Source organism: Myotis nattereri (genome assembly GCF_964212035.1).
Source record: "Myotis nattereri genome assembly, chromosome: 12".
Classification (NCBI taxonomy): domain Eukaryota; kingdom Metazoa; phylum Chordata; class Mammalia; order Chiroptera; family Vespertilionidae; genus Myotis; species Myotis nattereri.
The window spans coordinates 11717053-11742305 of record NC_138087.1 but is presented as its reverse complement, the minus strand read 5'-3'; the positions used below and the strand labels follow the sequence as shown (position 1 = coordinate 11742305).

Below are 25253 nucleotides of genomic sequence, written 5' to 3'. Positions count from 1 at the left end.
GCAGTGCATTTCTTTAAAGAAAAGTAACTTGATTCTACTGTTGATCCCACCCTCCAGATCGATAACGAGTAAGATGCTTACGCTGAAGGTCTTTTCCAGCCAAGAATGCTGTGGGGTCTGATCTTTTTATCTTACTGTAGTTACCTGGAGCAGACATTGTCCCTGGTCATCGGTGATTTCATGCAGCATTTTATGCAGCAATATCTTGAATCCTCACGTAACTGTTCTTTAACAGTTAATTTCTAATTATTGTAAACTCTTAGGCATAACTAAACTGTTGTATTGATGGGCAGGGTTAGTAGCTGCGATCAGTCATTACCGAGATGTACCCAAAATGTAAGAGCAAAATCTGCGATTTCTTAGGGCGCATCCTGTCTTTATTCTCTGTTAGAGCAATTCATTTCTAAAGTACAATATGTATTTCATTGCCACCTTATACTATCGACTGCAACTTAATGATTACACTTTTCTGGTGCTTGTCCTTATAAAATTAAACATTTAAAATAAAATATCTTTCCTATGGAAGCAGAACTCCTAAGCCTCGCCCCGTGTGCCCCTTGGGAGCGACTCATTGGCTTCTCTCATTAATGCAGAAATGCCGGTGCTGGCAGGGAGCAGAGGTCACCACAAGTGTGTTTACTTTCAGTGAAATTGCTCTGAGACACGGGGACTATTCAGGCAGCTCCAGTCAGGAGCTCACAGGCTGGTTTTGTTTGGTCTCCACAGTGTATTTAGAAATGTTAGGTTAGTGTTTCGTTGCTTCCTTGATCCCTCTCCCCCCCTCCCCCCATTTTTACTTCTCTGAATTCAGGATGCATTTTATAATCACCTATGATTCAATGGAATCTAACCGCAGGTTTCTTATTAAAAACTTCAGATTTCTGTCTCCACTTGAAAATCAGAATACCTGGCAACACTTTCCTCATTCCCATTTAGGCCTGTTAGCATGGAACATGGGCTCGCCAATTCTTCTCCCTGATAATTAAGTACCTTGGTTTTAGGTTATGGGCCTGGCCTGTGATGTTCAAGCAACTCAGTACATTTCTTACTTAGTCTTAGGTACACGTATACACGCCCAGCAAAACTAACTGATCTTATTTTTATCATTAGTTTTCTTCTTCGCTCTCAAGTGTCTCCTACTTTCTGCTCAAGTCCTAGTGTAATCATTTCTATTGTTAAATTTGAATTCTATTTCTCTTATAATAATTGTTATGGAAAGGACTTAATAACAGGAAGTAAAGTGTTTTAAATTTCAGTTTTTTTCTAGAGACCTACAGTGATCCTAGTATACTTACAATTTCAAATTTCCTGGTGGTTTAGTAAAAAATTTTCAGCGACCTTCTTATTAAATAGTTAGCAACATGATGCAGACATGTTTCTACAAATAAAAAGTAAATATCGAAAGTCCCAGAGCCTGAATAGATACTTTTTTTTCCTTTGTTCAATGAGTCAAGATTGTTCATATTGGAAGCCGGTTAGTCATTCAGGGAAATGGAAGTTTCCAGATCACTCCTAATGGAAACGTTTACTTTTATATTAATTAGTAGCAACTATATGAGAATTTACTTGGATAAAATCACCAAAGTGCTTAGGTATATTTTAGATACCAGCAGTCGGTTGCTCTCAGAAGGCTGACTACCCAAGCAAAAAACACTTCAGAGAAAGCGATTAGGACCAGAAGAAGCCAACTGACTCTTCTCTGGAAAATTCAGAGCAGGCTCAAATTCTGTGTACTGCCTCATCATTTATAAACAGCATTTGTGCTAAAGCAAGTGGATTTGATGTTCCACAGGCATTCAGTATTGAGAAGGGGTGTGGAGAGATTACGTCTAAAAATGAATCGTGCTGGTCTCTTTGCAGAAAGCAGAAAATGGAGATTTAAATTGGATAATACCAGGCCGATTCATTGCCTTCTGTGGACCTTATTCAAAAACCAGACTTGAAAATGGTATGCAAAAATGTGGGACCTGGGTAGTTTTCTTATTAAAAGTATCCATCTTTTTTTTTCTTTTTCTTTTTAAGAGGCCTAAGAGTTTAACTAAGGTACTTGATCATTTCAGTACATTATTCTGCCTGGATTTAACTTTATTTAATTTATTTTTTTACACTTATAATCAAAGTAGAGGCCCGATGCATGAAATTCATGCACGGGGATGGGGAGGGGGGGGCGGCCAGGAGGGGAGGGGTGGTGTTCCTCAGCCGGGCCTGCACCCTCTCGCAATCTGGGACATCCCTCTCACATTCTGGGACTGCTGGCTCTTAAATGTTCACCTGCCTGCCTAATTGCCCCTAACTGCTCGCCTGCCTGTCTGATCGCCGATAACCACTCTGCCTGCCTGTCTGCCTCATCACACCTAACCACTCGTCTGCCTGCCTGATCACCCATAACTGCTCGCCTGCCTGTCTGATCACCCGTAACCACTCTGCCTGCCTGCCTGATCACCCATAACTGCTCACTTGCCTGCCTGCCTGCCTGATCCCCCCTAACCGCTCACCTGCCTGCCTGATAGCCTCTAACCGCCTCTGCCTGCCTGATCTCCCCTAACTGCCTCTGCCTCCGTCCCGCTGCAGCGGCTTCATCTGGAAGGACGTCCGGCTGTCTGGTCTAATTAGCATATTATGCTTTTATTATTGTAGATTGGTATTCAATGTCCAGTCTAGACACTGTTTCCACACAATTACAGATGAAATTGTTATCATTGTTTTCTTTCTGCATTTTACAACGTTTGGTAATTTCTTTATGTAGGTTACTACCAACATTCTCCTGAGGCTTACATTCCCTATTTTAAGAATCACAACGTTACTACCATTATCCGTCTGAATAAAAGGATGTATAATGCCAAACAATTTACGAATGCTGGTTTCGATCACTATGATCTTTTCTTTGCGGATGGCAGCACCCCTACTGATGCGATCGTCAAAGAATTTCTGGATATATGTGAAAGTGCCGAGGGCGCCATTGCAGTGCATTGTAAAGGTATGTCTGTAGGGCTGGTTAACGCGTGGTGGGCATGTATGTGTAGATGTGTGAGTATGTTTGTGTATATACCATAGTCATTTAGATGATGTGCTAGGACACACGAAGCTGCTTTTGTGGTTACAGAAGGTATTTTTTTTCTTTAATTTGCTTGTTTTTAGATTTTTTTACTGATTTCACAGGGAGGAAGGGAGAGGAAGAAAGAGATAAAAACATTGATGATAGAGAAACATCAATCAGCTGCATCCTGTATGCCCCCTACTGGGGGTCGAGCCCAAAGCCCGGGCATGTGCCCTGGCATGAAATGGCACCCACCAGCTTTTGGTGCCCGGGAGGGTGCCCAACCAACTGAGTCACATTGGCTGGGCATAAGTTGCTTTTTTCTTAAACCCACTTTATTGTGGTTTTATTGACATAAAAAAGCTCTACATATAAAGAATGCTTTAAAACCCTAATTTTGTATGAAAAGTATAGCAAGTTAAATTGTGTTCATAGCCTTACAAAGGCTTAGCACATGGAAATGTATTCATTTATTCATCACATAATCTGCTCCATGCCTGCTGTTCGGTAGGCTCTAGGGTATGTCAGTGAGCAGAGCAGACAGATTGTTTGAAGAAATAATTGCTGAAAGTTTCCCAAATTTGAAGAAAGACATGAATGTAAACATCAAAGAAACTCAGGGAGCCCCAACCAAGATAAACTCTGAGACCCACACCCAGATGCATTATTATCAATCCATCTAAAGTCAGAGGCAAAGAGAATCTTGGAAACAGTAAAACAGAATCAACTTATCACATTCAAGGAACTCCAGTAAGATGTCAGTAGATTTCTCATCGAAAGGTTGATCTATAGGGTGTCCCAAAAAATGTATACACACTTTGAATGATTATAAAGTCAGTTTTTATTAACATACAGTTCATTTTTAAAATTTAAAAGAAGCTACAGAATGAATATTTTTTGTCAACCCCTGTTTTCAAACTGATGACTGTTCTGGTCCAGGCACTGCTAATAATGTGAAGCAATGGAATCTTAAACATCAAGAATCATTTTGTTCAGTATTTGTGTGCCTTTGATTTGTCAACTGTTTCTGATTTTGTAACATAAACTTTATATTTTATGTATCCCCATAAAAGAGTCTAGTGGATAATTTTTCTTTGTTCAAAGCTTAGTCTGGCCTCACCCATTATTTTAAATCAGTTAAACCTAAAAAGGAATGAAAATGAAGTGAGTTATCAGCTGTTAAAGTGTGCATACATTTTGGGGGGACATAGGGTGTACACACTGCAAATAATTATAAAGGCAGAGTTTGTACTTCAACTGTTTTCTCCATCTTCCAGTAGCATTTTAGGGTGAAATTCCTTTGTTCAAAGCTTACCTGGCTGAAGAGAAACATCAGCTGAGCTCAGCCGTTAGTGTGTGTACGTGTTTTGGGACATTTGGTAGTCAGTGCTGAGGGGAAGAGTCAGCCACAGATCCTGCATCTGGCTAAACCTTTTCTCAAAAACGGGGTGAAATTAAGACATTCCCAGATAACTAAAAGGTGAGGGGAGTTTGCCACCACTGGGCTTGACATGCAAGAAAAGCTAAAGGTTGACTGGAAGGACACTAGCTAGTCACTAGACACTATCTGAAAAATACAGATCTCTGGTCAAAGTAAATGCATTGAACACTTATAATGGCTGATATTACTGTTACTTAAGCTGTAAACTCTCTAATCAAAAGATGAGATTGGAAGCATGGCTTAAAAAATAAAAGAGAATCAATTTTAGATTCAAAGACGCAAATAGATTGAAAGTGAATGGATGGGCAAAGGTGATTATACTAATATCAGACAAAAGAGACTTTAATGAAAGGTTATGAGTCAAAAAGGGGCATTATATTTTAATAAAGGTTCAATACGGTAAGGAGATATAACACAAACATGTTACATGTCTAATCGACCTTCAGAATATGGGAAAGAAAATTGGACAGAATTGAAGGGAAAAATAATTGTCCAATACTAGTTGGAAATGTTAGTATCCCACTTTCAATATGGGTAGAAAAACCAGACAGAAGATAAGTAAAGAAATGCAGGACTTGACCGCCACAGTAAACCAGCCACATCCCCGAGCCTAGGAGCACCCCACCCTGCCCACCAAAGGAAGCGCCGCCGTCTCACGTACACGGGGACATTGATGATGATTGCACAGCAGCGTGAGGTGTTTCAGTGCCACTGGCTTGTACACTTGCAAACAGTTAAAACTATCTCCAGAAACTGGCCCCAAAGAAACATAGGTCTTTGAATTGCCTGAGAAAGAACCTAACATGGCTGTCTGAAAAACGCTCAGTGAGCTAGAAGGAAACTGAGAAGTAAATGAAATGAGGAAAATGACACGGTGGGGCCTTGACTTACGAGTGTCCCTACTAACGAGTTTTTTGAGATACCAGCTGTCTCTCCGCTGATTTTTTGCATTGAGTTGATAGAGTAATTTGAGTTAACGAGCTCCTTAACGAGCTCGGTCTTGGAACGAATTAATTTCGTAAGTCAAGGCCCCACTGTACATCCACAAAAATGGTTAAAGTAGAAAGTTTTATGTTGTATGCATTTTATCACAACTTTAAGTAATGAATAATTTAAATAAAATTCAGCATGGGTTATTTCATGTTTTAAAAATTATAATAAGCAATATAACCTGAGGTGTTCCTTTGGGGTGGTTTGTGGTCCCCGGGTTGTTTGGCAGTGTCACAAGGCATTCTTTTGGTTTTCACAACTAGGGGGAGGGGTGTTCCTGGCATCTAGAGGGTGGAGGCCAGGGATGCCCCTGAACATCTTAAAACACACAGGCCCGCACTGGCAGCAAAGAATTATCTGGCCCTAAATGTCAGTAGTGAAACCCAGAAGTGGCCTGGGGACCCGTTAAAAACCGGAAGAGGATTTGATATAATCAGATCTTTGTTTTGGGAAGAAAACGGATGAGTGTGAAGATTGGATTTTCAAGTGAAACGTGAGATTGATCAGGAAGTGCATTAATGTGCTTGGGGTGCCATAGCAATATCACAGACTGTGTCAGACAGCAGGCATTTATTTTCTCATAGTTTTGGAGGTTAGAAGTCCACATTCAAGGTGCTGGCGGGTAGGTGTCTGGGCAAGCTGCCCTGGCAGCCGACAGCCACCTTCTCTGTCTCCTGTGTACACTCACTCCTGGTGCGCTTCCTCATGTCATCGGAGCACCAGTCCTATTGGACTAAGTGCCCGCCGGGGCCTTATTTAACCTTAATTACCTTCATGAAGTCCTTTTTCCAGAGACTGTCATGTGGGACAGAGGACGTCAACATACTATGGATTTGGGGGGGAAGAAGAGGGGGAGACACATAATTCAGTCCATGACATTCTACTCTCTGGCCACCCAGTACTCACATTCTCACACATAAATAGGACCATTCACTCCATCCCAACAGCCCCAGAGTCTTAACTCATTCCGTGGTCAGTCCAAGTTGAAAGTCTCAGGCCGATCGTCTAAGTCAGCTCTGGGTGACATTCAGAATTCCTCCCCAGCTGTGAGCCTGGGACAGCAGACCAGTCATGTTCTTCCAAAGTGCAGTGGTGGGACAGGCACTCGCATTCCAAATGGGAGGAATTAGAAAGAAGAAACGGGTGACAGTCTAGACCTCGCAGAGCAAACGCCCTAACTCTTCCTTCCGGCTTGAGACGAACGCTCTTCTTTTTCTTTTAATTCTTTCAAAATGTTTTATTTCCATCATTAAAGTAAAATATTGCCAGCAATAAAACTGGAAACCACCAAAAAGTAAAGGGAGTAAAATCAACCATAATCTCAGCGTAACAGTGCAACTGTGTTTTAGATTTATTCCGGCCTTTTGTTCATCTGTAGGCCTCCGTTTTTGAGTTACAGAAAACCATGCTGTAAACACAGTTCCGCACCCTGTTTTCTCACTCAGTTGTGCATAGGTAGGCAAATCACAGACTATACCTGGCCCACTGCCAGCTTTTGTCCATGAAATGAAGCTGCTTTTACATTTAAATGGTTAGACAAAGTCAAAAGAGGAATAATTTTTGGTGACATGAAAATTATATGGACTTCCAATTTGTGTCCATAAATTAAGTTTCATCGGAACACAGTCATACATATTTATTTATATATTGTCTATGGCTGCTTTTTGCTAAAACAGCAGAGTTGAATAGCTATAAAAGAAACAGCCGAAACCGGTTTGGCTCAGTGGATAGAGCATCGGCTTGCGGACTGAAGGGTCCCAGGTTCGATTCCGGTCAAGGGCATGTACCTGGGTTGCGGGCATATCCCCAGTGGGAGATGTGCAGGAGGCAGCTGATCGATGTTTCTCTCTCATCGATGTTTCTAACTATCTCTCTCTCCCTTCCTCTCTGTAAAAAATCAATAAAATATATTTAATAAAAAAAAAAGAAACAGAAAAATTTTGTCAACCTCTGAAATACTGTATCTGAATCATGCTATTAAATTGGCTGCAAAATCTGTCCTTTAAAACTTAGCATGCTTTAGGTGCTTAATAAAGGAATTTCTTCCAAACAATTCAGGGAGGGAATGGGGGAGGAGGAGGAGGAGGAGGAAGAGGATTAGTGATTTTTAGACATGTCTCTTTTCAGGCATCTGCTGGACTTGTTTTTCCCAACCAGGGTAAAGATGTCTTCTCCCTGGTCAGTAAGAAGAAAGACATCTTTCGTCAATCTTTCACGGCTAAATAACAGCTTCTTAGTGTCCTTTCAAAATGTTATTTGAGACCAAAATGATCTTGTTGCCATCACATGAGTCACATCTAATTTCCCCTTAGCTGTGCAGAAGCTTTGGTGAATTTTCCCCCCTTTGGCTTTGGGAAGCTATTCTTTTCCCTTTTTTTATTAAACTTATTGGGGTGACTTTGGTTAAAGTGATCATACAGGTTTCAGGTGTGGGCTCCTGTGTTACAAGATCTGGGTACTGCACTGTGTGCCCACCACCCGGAGTCAATGAGAAGAATGCTGTCTGGCTCCATTATCTATCCCGCAGGCCCGCGGGGGAGGCAGGCCCGCCCCCTTGGCTCTGGTGGTGGCCTTGTCCCTGAAGTTATGGACCGTGTAGCCTGGTCCATGCCCTGGGCCTGGGTGGTGGCAGCCGTGCCCACCTCTGTGTCTATTTCTGGCTTCTGGTGATTAAATCCATGGGTAATGTCTGTGGAGTTTCATGTTCAGCCACACCACTGGTGTTGTCTTAGAACATGTGTGCTTGCTTTCCGCAGTATGGGTAGGCCTAGAATTTTCAAAATGTTTAGTTTCTGGTTCCTTTTTGTTTAAAAAGGTCTTGGATTCATCTCCCTCCGCTCGTATTTTACGTGTTAGTAAGGAGACCCCCGGCTGCACCTTCAACCCTTGGCGCACGGATGATCTCCTTTGCTAACTGCCCAAGGCCGCCGCTCACGGTTTTGCTTTCCACAAAGCCTGCGGACACAGGGCAGCCGGGAGTTAGCCTCTTTCTAACAAGGATGGCCTTTCTTCTAGTTGCCCATAACATGGCCTTCATTTCCACCTGCGTCCGCTCCAGAATCCGTGCTAACGTGCATATTCCTGCGACAGCTCCTTCAAGGCAGTCTGGGTGTTTTCTTACAGGAGCCTTGAAACTCCTGCAGCCTGTAAATTCCAGTGCCAGAGCCGCTCCCGCATCTTCACGTATTGTTGTGGTTATGGTACCAAATCTGTAGCAACGAGGTTTTCCAGAGAAGCAACCAATAGGACATGTCTGATGCATAGAAGGAGATTTAGGGTAAGGAATTGGCTCACACACAAGGGTGGCTGGCAGGCTGGAGACCCAGAGGAGCCAGTGGTGCGTGAAGGCTGGAGGCGATCTGCCGGAGAGCCTCTCCCCGCTTGGGGAGGCCAGTCTGTTCTGTTCATACCTTCAACTGACTGAGTGAGGCCCACCCACATGGAGGGTAATCCACCTACTCAAAAGTCCACTATTCTCACCCAAACACACCTACCAGGTTGACACATAAAATTACCATCGCAGGATGAAATAGAGTAGTTTAGGCGAGAGTCAAGGAGGATAGCAGGAATACAGTTTTTAAAAAATCATGTGAAAACGAGTAGAAAAGTACAGTAGAAACACTGGCGAATGAAGGGGAAAGTTTTGCAAGATTTTAAGCCTGTGTTTTTGGGAATATGATTTTATCAATAAGAGAAAACTCACGGTAGAAGCACTGTACTTATTGAGAGTCGTCAGTTAGAAAGCGATTTTCATTCTTGGTTGTGTGTAGAATCATTTGGGGGATTTTAGGAATCTCTGTCGAGGCGGCATTGTGGGACCATTAAATCCGTTCTCTGGAGGTGTTTTGAGACCTCTCCAGGTGATGGCAGTGCGCGCCCGAACTCCAGGACCGCTGTTTGGGGAGGCAGGCTCGCCCCTCGCAACAGGGACCAGGTCTGATTGGCTTGTTTCCCGTCCTAGCTGGCCTTGGACGCACGGGCACCCTGATAGCCTGCTACATCATGAAGCATTACAGGATGACCGCGGCCGAGGCCATCGCCTGGATCAGGATCTGCAGGCCTGGCTCCGTGATCGGGCCTCAGCAGCAGTTCTTGGTGACGTAAGTAGATGGAAGGCTTTGGTGATTCCGAGGGAACTGGGTCTGGATACTGATCAGAAGTAGACATCTTAGTCTCCATAACGACAGACGGCCTCTAGGAGGATGACGTTGTTCGTTTGTCTTTTCCTCAAAAAGTGTGTGTTGATGCTGTTTAAATGCTCTGACAGGAAACAGTCAAGCCTCTGGTTGGAAGGAGACTATTTCCGTCAAAAGTTAAGGGGTCAGGAGAACGGCAAACACAGAGCAGCCGTCTCAAAGCTCCTCTTGGCCGTGGACGACATTTCACTCCATGGGGCCAAGCATCACGACAAGCAGGAACCTGAGCTGGTAATGGAACCGTCCTCGTCCCTCTGTTGCTATTTCTTTAAATGCTGTTGAGAACCTTTCAGGGCGCGGAGGAAACTGCAGATCGAGCAATAAAGCACATTTTGAGGGATTATTGTCACATTTTTTATACGTAGAGTCCTCTCTAGGAACTTTCTGCTAAATAGTTAGAACAAGGTGATGTGTCCATGACATTGGAGTTCTCACACCTGGGCGCTGGGGGGGGGGGGGGGTGTGAAGGAGCGAAGTAGGTGGCCCTAGTGACCCCGCCCGACACCTTGCCCGTTTGTGGCAGCTGACCTGGGGGACCGGCCGTTCTCAAGTGGGGAACTCTAGAGAACCGGCCGTTTAGGGGTAGCTGTGCTGTGTGAAGTGACGGTAAGTAGATGGTGACATTTTAAAGGGCATGTTTTCAGCATCGAAAGCCCATGATGCCTCTTTACGGTCATGTTTTACAGCAGGAGCGCCATCAGCGTCTGTGTCTGTGGAAGTGAAGGTTGGGTGTCCTGCACCGTGACCTGTCGCTTTATTTCAAAAGCAGCGGCTGTTGTAGAGTTCGGCCGGAGCGGGCGGGCGTGCCCCGGGGATGAGCGTAGCTGCTGTGCTTTGCTGCGTGAGCCGGTGCGGGGCGGTTGGCTCAGTGTGTCTTTACTTGTACAGTACAGCGATGACGACGAAAGCTACGGCGTGACGCAAGGGGATCGACTCCGGGCCCTGAAAAGCAGAAGACGGTCCAAAGCGAGTGCGGTGCCCCTCACGTGAGTCCGGGCTCCCTGGCGGGCTGGTGTGACTCGTGCGTGTCTGAGGCCTTCGGGAGCATTTGTTGGGTACATTTCCTCCATAGTTGCATGTCCCTTGGGCCATTTTGAAATGATTCTAAATTATTTTAAATCGGGTTATTTTAAATAGCCTACGAAGCTCCAGGCTATCCTCTGTTTATCTCCGTCTCCATCCTGAGTCTAGCCTGTGTATAGGAAAGCTTTAGGAATGCTTTTCCTCTGGAATCATCTTTGGACATCCTCAGGGTGTCACACCAAGTGTAAACCACAAACAATAGATTTGTCCATAATTATTAAAAATGGTGAATATCCTTAGACTCACTGCTGTGGTGCAGGTAATCTCTTCTACTATGGTAGAATTGAATCCATGGTGACATGGTGGCTTTATGTCATCAAATTACTTGAGGGCAACAATAGATCAAACTCTATGTTTTATTTAACTTTTTTGTTTGAGGAATTGTATTCAAGTTTCAGAAGAAGGCTTAGCGTGGGAATAGAAGTATTAGATCAGTGAGTGTGTGTTTGTCCACTTGTTGCTTGTGTAAGTGGTAGTTTGGATAAAATCTCGCAGAACATCCAGTATGATTTTTTTTAAAAGTAGAATAAAAAACTTAGCCATCATACTTTTTTCCTAGGGTATTCTCTTTTTTTTAAATCTTCAACTGAAGGTAAGTTTTTTATTGATTCTAGAGAGAGAGGAAAGGAGAGAGGGAGAGAGAAGAAGAAAGAGAAACATTGTTGTGAGAGAGAAACACTGGTTGCCTCCTGTATGCATCCTGACCAGGAATTGAACCTGCAGACTAGATATGTGTCCTGACCAGGAATTGAACCCTGCAACCTGTTGGTGGACGGGGCGATGCTCTGACCAGGGCTGTAGGGTATTCTTCAGTAGATGCTCCCACCTGTGACACTGGACTTAGTCCTTCCGATAACCTCTCATCGTTGTGGGGCACCCAGTTTCCAGCCCGCCCCCCCCCATTCTGTGGTGGACAGAGGCCAGTTATTCAGTTATTAAGCATCTTGTAATATGGTGCATAAGGCGCTAATGACAGTAAATGTTCATGGCAGAGAAGAGCAAGCCTTTGTTTTTCATTAAGAATGGTTCTTCCCTGGTATCGCCTGATAATCGTAACCTCTCACGTAGACTTGCCCCTGAGGCACGCGTTGTGCTGGGCCTCTGCCTGGGCGCCCTCCCGAGACCCAAGGGAAGAATAGAATTTCCCAGGAGAAGGAGCTGTGTGAGTGGAGGGCATCGGTGTTGACTGTAGGCACCATTTAAGCATTATCTTTGCAATGGGGTTGCCATCAACTAGAATGCTTGTACATTTTATGTAATTTTTCCAAGTGCCATTTTTTTAAAATTTTATTAAAAGTCTTTATTTAAAGCTTTATGGGTTATTTTTATTTAGAAACATGATAGTCCCTCCAAATAATTATACTGAAGCCCATTTTAGACCTGATGGAGGCAACAGGCAGTGCCCAACGCAGAGCCTGTCGGACGTCAGTGTGCACGCACCTCCTGGGGGAGCTGGGCCCGGCGGGCGGGGCAGCGGGCCTGCGTCCCGGCAAGCTTCCCGGGCGGCAGGTGCCGTTGCCCGGGCCACGCGTGGGAAGCCCCAGGAAGGGAGATTCTGGGCTGCTTTTCATCTGCCCGGGTGTTTTGTATTGTTTTTAAGAATCTGCAGCATCTGTTTATTTCTCAACAGCTTATTGCCTTCTCCAGTTGGGATGACAGTTCTACTTGGTCCAATATTTTGTTAAATAGGGCTTGTGGGAAATTTCCTGTCACCGAGCCTAGAGTTCAGCTCACTCTTTTCCAGAACAGTCGAGGCCATAACTGTCTCTCGTAGCTGATGGGTTTGTGGTAAAATAAAAGACACAGTAAATGAAGACTGACATCTAAGTGTGAAGGTGACACTAGATGCCATTCCTCTGCCCTTGGTGTCTGAGGCCCTGGGGGGAAGCTGAGGGCTCAGTGATGGTGAATGAGGAACTGGCGAGGGCGGGGGAGGGAGAGCCAGCCTCGCCCTCACCCCAAAGCCAAACTAGGACCCTGTCCCTTTGCTCTGAAGCACTGTTGGTATAAATTAAAACCAAGTAAAATGGTAAAAGTTACAAATGTTATAAAAAAACTAGTTCAGGATCCCCTTTCATTATAACCCAAAAATAATAGAATAGCCCCCAAACTGTCGCCCTCATAGGCACAGTTGGCAGGCTTAGAGGCCACACTTTTGAAGGAAAAGGCCAAAGCCCCCCCATTGTGTGCACAGGCCCTGGGACGTTCGGTCGGTCTCAGCACCTTCCCCTCCTGGGCAGCAGCCTGCTTGCCCTCTCCTCTGCTTTTTGAAACCCTAGTAACATCATCTCTTTGTTGCTCGGACTTGTAGCTCTCTTGGCTTTAGAAAAGGAGATCAGTTGGAGATTTTTTCCCCTCCCAAGTCTTTGTTGTTATTTTAGAAAGAAAAGTCCCCTGAGAGAGTTTCAACTGCAGTTTAGATTGAGAAACCTGAATTCAATCCCCGCCTTCCGGCTGACTCCCCTGTCACCGCGGGCAAGTTATTTTCCTTTGCTATTGGCACTTAAATCCAAATGAAAATACTCATCATAAGGAAAGTTAGTGAGAAACATGTGATTCTTAAGAGAAAGGTATGGTATGTAAAATACCATTCCAACTACCGGTTTTTATTTTATAGTCAATATTCGGGGAAAGTGAAAGTCATTAGAAATTGTAAAATAGTCATTTTCTCCGAAAGCCTGTGTGACCCTGCCCACCGGGAAGACAGTAGGTCGTGTAGCTCCATGGCCTGGAGGTGATCGTCGGGAATGATGGCAAGTACGTGGCTGTCTGCGCTCAAGTAGATTTCGTAGATTTGATAACTTCCCCCGTGCTGCCTATTTCTGCATACTGATCATTTCTGCTAGTTTGTTGTGGTTAAATGAGATGCTTCATGAAGAGGGGAAATGTATCCTACACAGGAATATGCAAAAGTATAGATCTAATTAGCCTTGAAAAGCCTTAAACCCCCCTTAGCGGTACAGTGTTGACGGGTGTTTTTCATCTCTGGAAAATAATTCATATGCCAGGAGCTTCATTAGAGGAGCAAATAAAGATCTACACGGCAGACACCTGGACATTCAGGCCATTGCCTTTAAGATAACTGTGAAGTCAGTACCTACACGTGAACATTGGGATTGGTGGGGCCCGGTAGCGCTCCAAGTCACTGGTCACATTCTGGGTAGCTGTTAAGCCTGTCACCTGACCATGCAGCAGGTTTGGTTTGGTTTTCTTTGCTGGCAGGAGTGAGTGAGAGAGTGTGGTCTAGATTTGGGTTCACGCCCACATGGGATGCCGGGGCCTGGCACCTGGTCTTCAGTGATTAAGGTGACAGACGTGATGACGGTGTCTGTACTGTCTTCATAGTTTGTGCCCAATAGTTTGCACAAAGCAAAGACTGCATGGAGCCTTTTGTTACTGGTCACAGATGTGTCGGTGACCGTTTGGAAATGTAGTTGGAAGGAGTTACCACCCTCCCCGCTGTGAGGAGGTCCCTTCCTCACTGCTGGAAGCCAGACAGGGGAGTAAGAAACGCCAAGCTGAAAGCCGAGTTGAGTTGCATGAGAAAAACAACAAAGGAAATGTGTACAGTACAGCAGGTCCTCCAGTGACGTCACTTTGTTCCTAACACTGATGAGATGCTGTAGGAGATTAACTTTTGTTAATACCAATTAGTCTACAGTAAAATTGGTTTTGTCATATTTTGTTTTGCATAAAGTTGCAGAATCATCGATGATGTTAAGTGAGGACTTACTGTGTTAGTCCATAAGGATAATTGTCTTCTGTCGTGTTGTCTGGGTTGCCTGTACTTCTGCAATCCTTGTTTTCAGGATACGCACCTCCTGGGTGATACAGAATATGGCTCCACTGAAGCGAGAGCAGCCCCGCTGTGCTGGGTCTGCTTCCAATGGTGCCTCCGAGGGGATGGATGGCTGTTAGTTATCAGTTGGTGGGTTTTGCCTCCTTTTCCCCTCTGGTTTGGTTCAGTTTTTTGTGTGTGCATATTGTGCTTTTTGAAGAATTTCAACCCTGTAACAACAGCTTTGATTTCTGTGCCATACAATTATATTAGCGTGAGCAGTTGTTGGACTAAAGGTTGGGCCTGCCCTGTTCTTACCGAGTGTCAAATTAGTTGAATACTGAAGACAGCATTTTTTTTGTTGTTAATCCTCCCCTGAGGATATTTTTCCGTTAATTTTTAGAGAGAGTGGAAGGGTGCGGGAGAGACAGAGGGAGAGAAACATCGATGTGAGAGAGACACATCAATTGGTTGCCTCCCGCACATGCCCTTGACCGGGAATCACCGGGCTCTCTAACCACGGAGCATGCCGGCCAGGGCCAGACAGCCTTTTTTCCAACATAATATCGCAAAACTCCATCCTTGTCTCCCACCCTTCCGCATCATCACCGGGTGCCTAAAACTTACACATGGCTTCATTTATTTATTGTTTTATTTATTTTGGCTTCTCAGTTTGAACATCTGTTCTTTCCCTTCGCCCCTTTCCAGATGTTCCCTAGCTGTGCTGACCTCTGCACTGTGTAGTGTTGTCATCTGGTGGATTGTTTGTGACTACATTCTTCCCATCCTGCTATTCTGTCTCGATGGTTTAAGAGCACAGTAGCCATCGGACCCTTTGACACATAGCTGCTGTGTAAGTGTCCCACCCATTCCTCTCCTCGCTCACTGCTGCCGATTCCCATGATGCATGCTTTTGTCACTCGCAGCTCTCCTCGCTTTATTGATTTGCCTTTTCTCAAAGGTCCTCTTTCGAAAACTCAACTCATGGTGTGGTGTCAGGGAGGGGAGCCCTTCACTATTCTTTTCATACAAGGGACAGTAAAAACAACACACTTTGATTTTTTTGTTGTTGTTTTTTAATGTTTTTATTTATTTCAGAGAAGGGTAGAGGGAGAGATAGAAACATCACTGATGAGAGAGAATCATCAATAGGCTGCCTCCTGCAGGGCCCCTTCTGGGGATCGAGCCCACCCCCTGGGCATGTGCCCTGACTGGGAGTCGAACTGCTCCTGAGTCGATGCTCAGCCACTGGCTTTGTGTTTAAGTTGTGCTGACTCTTAACAGATTTCTGGAAGTAGCAATTTCTTTCCCTCTCAAAAATATTCAGTTACTTTGGGTGCTTTTCTTTCCATTACTTGTCTGTACAACTTTTCTTTAGTTTCTAGAGTAAATATTTTTAGCATATCCTTTCCAATCGAGCAGAAGTAAGTTTCGCACTGATTTTCTTCTGTTGGTAAAAATCGGACTTTGTAGCCAGGAGGCCTCGAGGCCGTGTACACGCCTCTTGCAGCAGCTGCTTCCCAGCAAGTGTCTGTCTTGAGTTTGCGGAGCTCTCTCCTCGACCTCGCTTCCCTGCCTCCCCTCACAGCCACGTGCAGTGTTCAGAACTGGATGTCAGACGGAGGGAAGCAGAGAAGACTGGAGTCTTGTCTGTGTTTGTGTTTCTGCATGACCAGCGCTGCTCCTGCCTTCCTTCTTTCCCCGAAAGCAACCAAAATGCCTTTCTTAGGGTGACATGGACAGACCCTGTGTTCTCTGGACACCTCTCACCCTTAAGTGAATCCCGTGCCCGAGAAGAGACGTCTTTCCTGCAGAAGAACGTGCGCGAGCTCACCGGGATCCCAGCCCAGACCCAGCGCGGGCCCGGCGGTGCCCTGGCGGCGGCCGAGATGCGCCCTCTCCCGTCCAGGCTGCTTCCTTATTCTCTGACATTTTTTCTTTAGCCCATTCAAGGATTTCTCTTCTTGTTCCAACTTGGACCTGGGAGTTTTATTAAGAAATACTAACGTTCCTGCTCGGACTTCCTCCAAAGTAAAATTTCATGGCCACCACCACTCGTGTTTTATGGTTTCATTGAGTGTCTTCAGATGGCGGGAAAGACTGTGAAACCTAGCAGACTTCATTCTTTTCAAACTTAAGGAAAAGCTGCTTAACGTGTTTCTATTTGCGACCTTTTCTTAAAATGTGTCATTAAATACGAACTTGTCGCATAGCTGACACACTGTGTCTCCAAGATAGACGACCCTTCCCGGTGCTTTTCCAGCGGCAAAGCTGCCGTGAATAGATGAGCTCCACATGGTGGCGGCGCTGCGAATAGCACTCAGGTGCTGTGGTTATTTATTTCCCAGGGTAACTTTAAATGGGCTCCGTGAGGCTCTCTTCTCTTTACCATCTGGGAAGGCGTAACCTTTCTCTTTTATTACTAACACCCGCCATTGCACTAGCCCCGCAGCAGAGTATCCATTCAGCCTGAGGGATTAACTTGGAATTTACAGAAATCGAAGCTTTCAGGGGTAACGATGGGGTAAACAGGTAGAGTCCTCGTAGTTGTCTTTGAGGCGATTGCTCGTGGGCACAGTTGGTGGCGGGCCTGGAGCTGGCGACGCCACGGACCCCTCAGATTGCTGCGTCAGACTCTTAGTGGGAAGATGCGTCCGGAGTTGCTGGGCCCCGGCCCGTCGTTTCGAAAGCTCGTTTGGCATCGTGGTCGACAGCCAGTGTAAATAGTACATAGTTGCACTGATGGATTCTTTTCTTGGAATTGAATGTTTATGTTCAAGGCACTTTTGTGGCTTGATAGTTTTTACTTTACAATATTCCTCAAGTTGCAGATGTCATGTCCAAACTTGGGGAAGATCCCGCAGAGAGGAAAGGGAACCGCAGTGTGGGCCCGAGAGGCTTCTGCTGGGGAGGGTGGGGAGGAGAAGGTGCATGTGCTGCCTAGTGCTCTGCAAGGTCACGTGATTGGTCTGAAGGTGGGAATGGTTCCTTCTCGCTTACCTTGGCAGTCTGCCAGCCTATCCCCTGCCAGGTGGTGCTGGAAGTTCTCACAGGTAATATCTAAGTGCAGGTGCTGGGTTTTCCCTCCTCATTGATGCATAAGCTACAGATGTAAGAGCTGCTCTGTTGTTAATGCAAATAGCTGGTGGCCTGAATCTTTATTAGTGTGACTTAATGCATTCTAAATGTCTACCATGCTCTATTTCAAAGTTCCACATCAGTTATTAGTTATTAATATTATTATTTTAATTCACATTAATTACTTTTTTAAAATATATTTCATTGATTTTTTACAGAGAGGAGGGGAGAGGGATAGAAAGTTAGAAACATCGATGAGAGAGAAACATCCATCAGCTGCCTCTTGCACGCCCCCTACTGGGGATGTGCCCGCAACCAAGGTACATGCCCTTGACCGGAATCAAACCTGGGACCCTTGAGTCCGCAGGCTGACGCTCTATCCGCTGAGCCAAACCCATTAGGGCTCACATTAATTATTTACACTAATTTGATAGATACTTTAAAATACTTTTTTAAAAAACAAAAAACTTTCCTGTCAGCCTAAAATTTGGTTTAGTGGTCATTTCTTGTCTTGAATATTATTGTCAGTTTAAGAAATCAGATCTCAAATTTCCTAAGCAGGCGATGCATTGGCCCATGTTTTTCCTCACATTAACGATCGGACGGTGCGGTAGTTGTCCGTACTTTGGGCTGTAAGTGGCCTCATTTGAGGAGTAGGTGTCTCACTTTCTCCGTTTGTGGAAATGGAGATAAGCCACCTTGCGCGGGGAGCACCCTTGGCTGGTTTTTGTTGTTTTATTTTTTCTTTATGAAAAATTCTAGATTCTAGATTCACATCTTTGACAGACACTCCTTTATGTAATCAGAAAAACTTTAAATAAATCCTTTGTTTTCAGGCATAGAATGCATGTGCCAGGGCAGTGGGTGTCTTTAATCGCACCGCTGTGTCCGCATATGCCAGCGCAGTCCGCATTTAGGAGGTAAAACTGAGCCCAGCACTGGCTCATTAGCGAGGATCAGTTTCCCTCAGTAAGACCAGAGCCGGGGGGGGGGGGGGGGGGGGGGCTGTCTCATGAGGCTTTCAGAAACCCTCGATGGACAGCAGCCTGGGGACCACTAGTTTGTTGGAATGGTTTCTTTTTTTGAAATATATGTTTTTTTAATTGACTTTGGAGAGAGAAAGGGCAAGAGTGAGATAGAAACAACAATTGAGAGAGAAACATTGATCGGCTGCCTCCCGCATGCCCCCGACCAGGGATGGAGCCTGCGACCTGGGCATGTGCCCTGACCCGGAGCCAGCGACCTCTTGGTTCCTGGGCCAGTGCTCAGCCACGGAGCCACACCGGCCGGCTGGTATGGTTTCTTTCTCTTAAGAGCTGGGTCCGAGTCCGTTGTTATTGGCTGTGTTATTTATGTTTGCATAGGAGAGCAGGAAGCTTTCTCAAGCCAGTGTTTTCTCTTAGAAATAACACCGAGTACTTGTTCTAAATGTGGGGCATGCATTTGAGCATCTCGGTCTCTTGAAGAAAAGCAAGGTGTATAAAGTCTCTTGATGTTTTCCCCGTGACGACGGAGTGAGGAATACGAACACCCTCCACCTGCACGGAGGCTTGATCTCAGGGAGTTCTTTCTCATTCATGAATTTGCCTCCGTATAACTTACCCCGTAGCATCGCCTCCTGGAGGTTCTCGTAGTTTAATTAAATCAAGTATCACAGAATTCAGGCAGTTTCACTTTCTTGTTAATGGTACTTGGTGATTTAGTCAGTAGTTGTAATCCGAACAAAACTCACATATTGCTTGAACATGGTTTTAAAATGTGAAGTCTTATGTGAAATTGGTATTGATTCCGGGTTTATTGCCCTTAACTCTCAGCTCTGAGGAGTGAATATTGTCTAGATATTTATATTCATGTTCTATTGAATTTGGGGGGTTTAAATGATTTCTTGTTTTCATGACAGGAATTCTGAGGATTTACTTTTACTTGGGACACAAACATTTGCTTTGCTGATTAATTCTTTGGTGTGGGGCTTGTTGAAATGCCAGGTCATTCGTTTATCTTTGTGTAACTAACCTTCATAAGGAAATGAGATGCTTCATTTCAAAAGACCTCGATGTAAAAATGTGTTTGTGGACAATCCTACCAATTCTCCATCAGATAATTTGCACTCAGGTGCAACCATGCCTTCCTGTGTCAAGTATTTGGAAATTGTTCAGTGATATAATCTTATTTTTTCCAACTGTTTTCAGAGTAATTCTTCAGTCCAGTGTTCAGAGCTGTAACACACCTGAACCTGGCATTTCTGGCAGTGCAGGCATTGCTAAGAGAACCACCAGATCTGCTTCAAGGAAAAGCAGTTTTAAAAGGTGAGAAAAGAATCCGACGCTTCTGAACAGTTCCAGGCATTGCGTGTCCAGTTTCACCTTCTGGGGGTAGGAATGGAGACAGGCCAAGGCAGAGCCCTCTGATGGGGAATTAATCAAATGTGTTTGGTGTGTTGGTCATCCCAGGAATTCGGGACCGTTTTAATGCAGGATTTTGTTTAGTTTTGTTTTTCAAAAACGATGTTCAACCCTGGAGATGTGGTCTCTGGGTCATAATGTGGCAAGTTGAGCCTGTTGTAAGTTCTCAATGAAGAATTCCCAAGGCTCCCTGCCGGGACTCGGGGGACCCTGTGTGTGCAGGTGCTGCAGGATTGTCGGAGAGCTCGCTGCACATAAGTGTGGTGGACACGCGAGCTCAGTGGGGCTGCGATCCCTCGTGACTCGGGGACTGACCTTGGCCACAGTCCACAGCCACGCGGCTCCTCTTTTCCTCTGAGCCCAGCGTCTTCCCCTCATTACTGAAGGGAGTGGGGCATGTTCTGCGGCCGCAGCCGCAGCCGCTGCTCACTGTTGCCTCGGGAGCTCTGTCATGACCGTAGTCTATGAACAGGTCCCTCTGGGGGAGGAACAGGCAGCCCACGGCGTCCTCCCGGGAGCGGAAGACAGCTCCATGCTTGTGTGACGGAGCCTGGAGGGGGCAGCCGTGGTCCTGTCCTGGTGCGCTCCTGGCTTCCCTACAGCGTCCTGCACAGATGTCGTGCTTCTTCTTCATTGTTCTGCCCGGGCCTGGGGGTTGGGCCCGCGGTGCCCGTCCGAGGTGCTGAGCGAGGCTCTGGGTGGCGCAGCCGTCGGGTGCTGAGCACTGGCTGGCGACCAGCCGCTCCATGAGTGTTCCTTCCTAAAGGGATTGTCCGGCTCTGCCATCTTCGTCTTTGCCAGTCTCTTTGGACAGTTTTCCTGCGTGCTTTTACCATATGCGAATGTGATTGTGCCCCATACAAGTGTTTGAGAATTGGGCTCTGACTCATGATTTTAGGATTTAAAATTTTTTTTTTTAGTATATTTTATTGATTTTTTACAGAGAGGAAGGGAGAGGGTTAGAGAGTTAGAAACATCGATGAAAGAGAAATACCAATCAGCTGCCTCCTGCACACCCCCCACTGGGGATGTGCCCGCAACCAAGGTACATGCCCCTGACTGGAATCGAACCTGGAACCTTTCAGTCCGCAGGCCGACGCTCTATCCACTGAGCCAAACCGGTCAGGGCAGGATCTAAAATTTTCCTCAGAAAGGTATCAAATATTCATACTAATTCTACATAAGAAGAATATTAGAGAATTACTGACCAAATCCAAAGACTTAAGTACATTATAAAAGCAAAATGTTATTTATATAACAGTAAGGAGGAGGAAATGGTCTAAAGACTGATGAATTATACCAAATGAATATCTAGAATCATGTTTTTAAAGAAAATTTAATGATCTGGATAAATGCTCACGAAGTGATAAATGAAAAGAGCTATGCACAATTATGAACTATTATTCCAATTTTATAAATGTATGATACTTTATATATGTGTATAGAAACCTATAGATGTATAAATATTTATAAACAAATATTTATAAATGTTTATATTTCAATTTGTGTATTTTGAAATAAGATAAAGGAAGGTATGCCAAGATATTACCAGTTAGGACAGTTGAGGATTTTTTTTTTTTAATCATTTGCTTTTTTCCCGAACTTTTCTACAGTGAATGGAGTGAAATGGGAGTGTTTTAACTTGGACACTTTTAGGTGAATTAACTGTTAAAAGGTCCAATAGGGAGCTGTTGGTGGTAGTCGGACATGTCCGAATGGCCGTGCTCTCTGCGGGTCGTGGCTCCGGAGCCCTCGCCGCCCGGGTGTCGGGCACCTTCCCTCGGGTGTCGGGCACCTTCACTCGGCTGCTTTGGATGGTGCGCTGCGGCCTCAGGGAGAGGCCAGGAGCCAGGAGCCAGGAGCCGGGGCGGGTGCGCCCTGCCCCCCTCCGCTGAGGGCGTGGCACCTCCCCAGTCCCTGGACCGAGGCGCGGAGGGTCTGAGGTCGAGTTCAGACCGAGGTGCCTGACTTACCATTGAAATGGCCCAAGGCCGTGTCCAGGCACCGGGGAGAGCGCTGAGAAGCACAGAGGCTTCCTTTAAGTTTCTGAAATGGACTTTCCGGATTGGGAGGGGCGGGGAAGGGAACCAGTGAGGGTGCCCTGGGGTTCGCTGTGCCCCACCACCCCCTTTGGCGGGGTCTCCTTGGCCTCCTGCAGGGCGTGGGCTGGTGCTAGGTCACCTGTGAGTCCCCTGCTCACCAAAGAAGGCAGACACGTCATGTGCAGGCCCCACTCCCAGCTTCCAGGGGGCGATGCAGCCGAGCTACAGCGGAAGCGCTACCTGCTGAATAGCGGTGGCTTCCGGTCGGAGGACGGTGAAGGAATGGGTACGTTTGTATGCGACCCGATTCAGGACAGAAGAATATGAGCTGAGATGATTCTTTCCTCAGACAACAATATGAAAAGAGTAGCGCAGGCTTCAGAGGGGCTCATCCGGGCCCTCGAGGCGCCGGCCTGCCCGCCTTCTCCCCGGCAGGTCTGTGCTGTTCCCGCGTCCCCGCAGCGGGAGCTTGACTGCGTTCCCCGTTCTGTCCTGTCCTGTTCTGTTCCTAGAGGCTCTGGAGGAGACCCCCCGCACGCCCTGCCCACCGCTGCGGCTCTCGGCGTCTGACAGTTTACAGCGCGGGAGAACTTCCCACAGACATGTGAAAGGAGCAGACACCTGACACCCCCACCCTTAGAGCGCTCTGCACCTCCCGCCTCCTGCCAGAGCTAGGAACCACCCTCATGTCGCTCTCACATGCAGGGAGGAGTTGGTCCGTTCTCCGGGGCCTCGCTTAACTCCTGGAGGCCTCGGAGGGTCTGCAGGAGGTCGCCACCTGCGCCGCGTGAGGCTGCGCGGCTCGCCCGCTGGGTGCGTGCTTCCAGCAGCTCACGCTCTTTCTTTGTGGCAGTCTTTTTCTTTTCTTTTTCTTTTAAATCATAACTTCATCCATTTTCTAAGAAAACTGCAGATGCAAAAGGGGTTTTCTATTCCAGGTTGCATCCTTGGGGATCCTCACTTTCTGCTCCACCTGCCAAACCTACCGAATGCTCATTGCTCTGGGGGACCCTGGGCCCCATCATCCTGCGGGAGCACTCCTCCCTCGGCCCTGAAACCATGCTCTTCACCGCCCTTCGCGTGAGGGCTTCCTCTTTCTTTTTGGCTTCAGTCTCCTCATTTGTGATTCTTGCCGTCATCACCTGTCCCTGCTTCTGGTCCGTTAGCATCTCAGGCCCAGTGACTGTTCACCGCCTCAGGGCCTTCATTTTCTCTTATTACCACCATCATCCACACGTGCATCCGTGTAGAAGGCCAGAATGTTATGTCTCAATGTTCTTGTGTTTAAATGCTGGTGACCCTTTTAAGACATTAATCTCCCTTTGAAATTCCAGATGCTTTCCCCTTGCGAACAGCCCTGGACCTTCCTCCTCAGCTCTGCGCTGCCGTCTGGTCTCTGAGAACCCTGACGGGTGTGCGTGAGCTGCTCTGGTGGAGCCGGCCTCCAGATCGGAATTGGTTTTCTGACTCTGCTTTTGCATTAGTTTTTCTCTGAAAGCTGCTATTTAGCTGAAGGTAATAAATTGTGGGCGGAAGCTAGGGAGGTAGCGTGAGGATGAATCAAGGGCAGTGATTGAGGGCAGCCGGGTGGTTCTGGCGCAGTGCCAGGCGGCCCCTGAGAGCTGCACTGCGCTGGGCTGAGCTGGAAGCTGCCTGTGGCGCCCACCGTTCTGTGACCGAATCCTGGCTTTGGGAGTAACCGAGTAACACTTCTTTATCTTTTCATTCTTTTCGCTCTTCCCACAGCCTGGTTCCTCAGAGGGAAAGAAGGAAAAGGAGTGCTTTGCAGCAAATGCCCCTAATGGCATTATGGTACTCTCATTGCTCCGCTGCCTCTGCCTCTGCCCCACCCCCTCTTATTGTGTTTTTATTGTTTTGTTTTTCTTTTTATTTTTTGCAGAACTGAACCTTTTTCTGCTTTGCCTTTCTCTCCTGTTTGTCTTTATGGTTGGTATTGTACTGTCTTCCAAAGTATTTGTCATTAAAGAATTATACGAAGTGTGTACTTTTTAGCATGTCAGCATTTTTTATTACGTTGCCTTCCTTGTGTTTAATCACTGCCTGTGGGACACTGAGAACCTTCATGGTAAAGTCCTTTTCTCTCTCCCGCAGTCCCCCCATTCCCAGGACTAAGACAGTGTTGCGTTAAGTAGGAACCTGTGACCAGAACTGAAGGAAGACTGGGAACAGAACCACATCAGGACTTAGCACAATTTATTTGGAAACTAAACAAAATTGCAAAAGCCTTAGCTGCTTTCCACCTAAGAAGCTTGTTCAGTGAAGAACTGCCCCCTGGAGCTTAAATCGCTGCACGGGCTTGGGAACAAGTGGGACTGGAAGAGGTCGGCTCGCCGTTGGTAGACGCGCCACGTGGAGCAGCTGCTGACCACGTCGTCTCAGGTGTAAGCCCAGGGCCGCGCGGCGGGAGCTGGCGCTCTGGTGCGTGTGTCCCTGCGGTGGCAGCGCTCGCTGCTGGCCTCGGAGGACGGGTCTGCCGGAGGCCTTTCACCTATTTATTTTCTGTTCGCCCTGCGCCCGAATGTACAGAGATGGAGCAGGCCTTGCCAAAACGGTCCTCAGTGATGGACTGTTTGGTGTCGTCCTCTTCACCGTAATGCTTGTGACACGGTGTCACGTTGCCGGGTAAGCCCCGAGCTGCTCGCGTTCCACCGAAGAGTGCTTTATCCCGGAGGCCGTGGGAGCTCTGCGTGCAGACACGTGGGCGCCGTGACCTCACACCTGCCAGCGCCTGGGCAGTAGCCACAGACTCAGGAGGGGAAGCTGGCCTCGGCTGGCAGGCGTGGAGTCATGCCTTTGGTGTTATTTGGGGAAGGAAGAATTCCAAGGCTGCCCACTATTTGGTTGCTGAGTCATACAAATTAAAACCGTATTTCCTTCAGTGCATGAAAAACCCACACTTCTCCTTGGAAACAGTGATTCCAAATACTGGGCGCTTAAAGAAGCTGACTGTTTTATTAGGGCCTTTCTCTGTAGCATGGTGGATTTCAGCGACAGTATTCACATCTGGATTTCAGTTTGTACTAAGACCCTCACTGTGGCCTTCGGTTAGGGAATCAACTCTGCAGAGTGCCTTCTCTCCTCCCCCCTGCAGCAGCACAGCGGGGTCTGATGCAAAGCAATCACACACAAAAAAGTTTATTTGCTGCTAAAATATAAATATGGTCCAAAATAAGAGAATATTTTTC

General features: G+C 46.4%; 1 protein-coding gene across 1 annotated transcript in view; it reads left to right on the top strand.

Moving 5' to 3' along the window:
• Positions 1-25253, top strand: part of CDC14B (cell division cycle 14B) — a 52115-nt gene extending 26862 nt beyond the window's left edge. Inside the window, exons 7-14 of the mRNA XM_081102902.1 lie at positions 1861-1948; positions 2747-2977; positions 9430-9568; positions 9736-9895; positions 10553-10650; positions 19793-19909; positions 23794-23859; positions 24160-25253. Of these exons, the coding sequence (XP_080959028.1) occupies positions 1861-1948; positions 2747-2977; positions 9430-9568; positions 9736-9895; positions 10553-10650; positions 19793-19909; positions 23794-23859; positions 24160-24196 (936 nt within the window). The 3' untranslated portion in view covers positions 24197-25253. The remainder of the gene's footprint in view (positions 1-1860; positions 1949-2746; positions 2978-9429; positions 9569-9735; positions 9896-10552; positions 10651-19792; positions 19910-23793; positions 23860-24159) is intronic.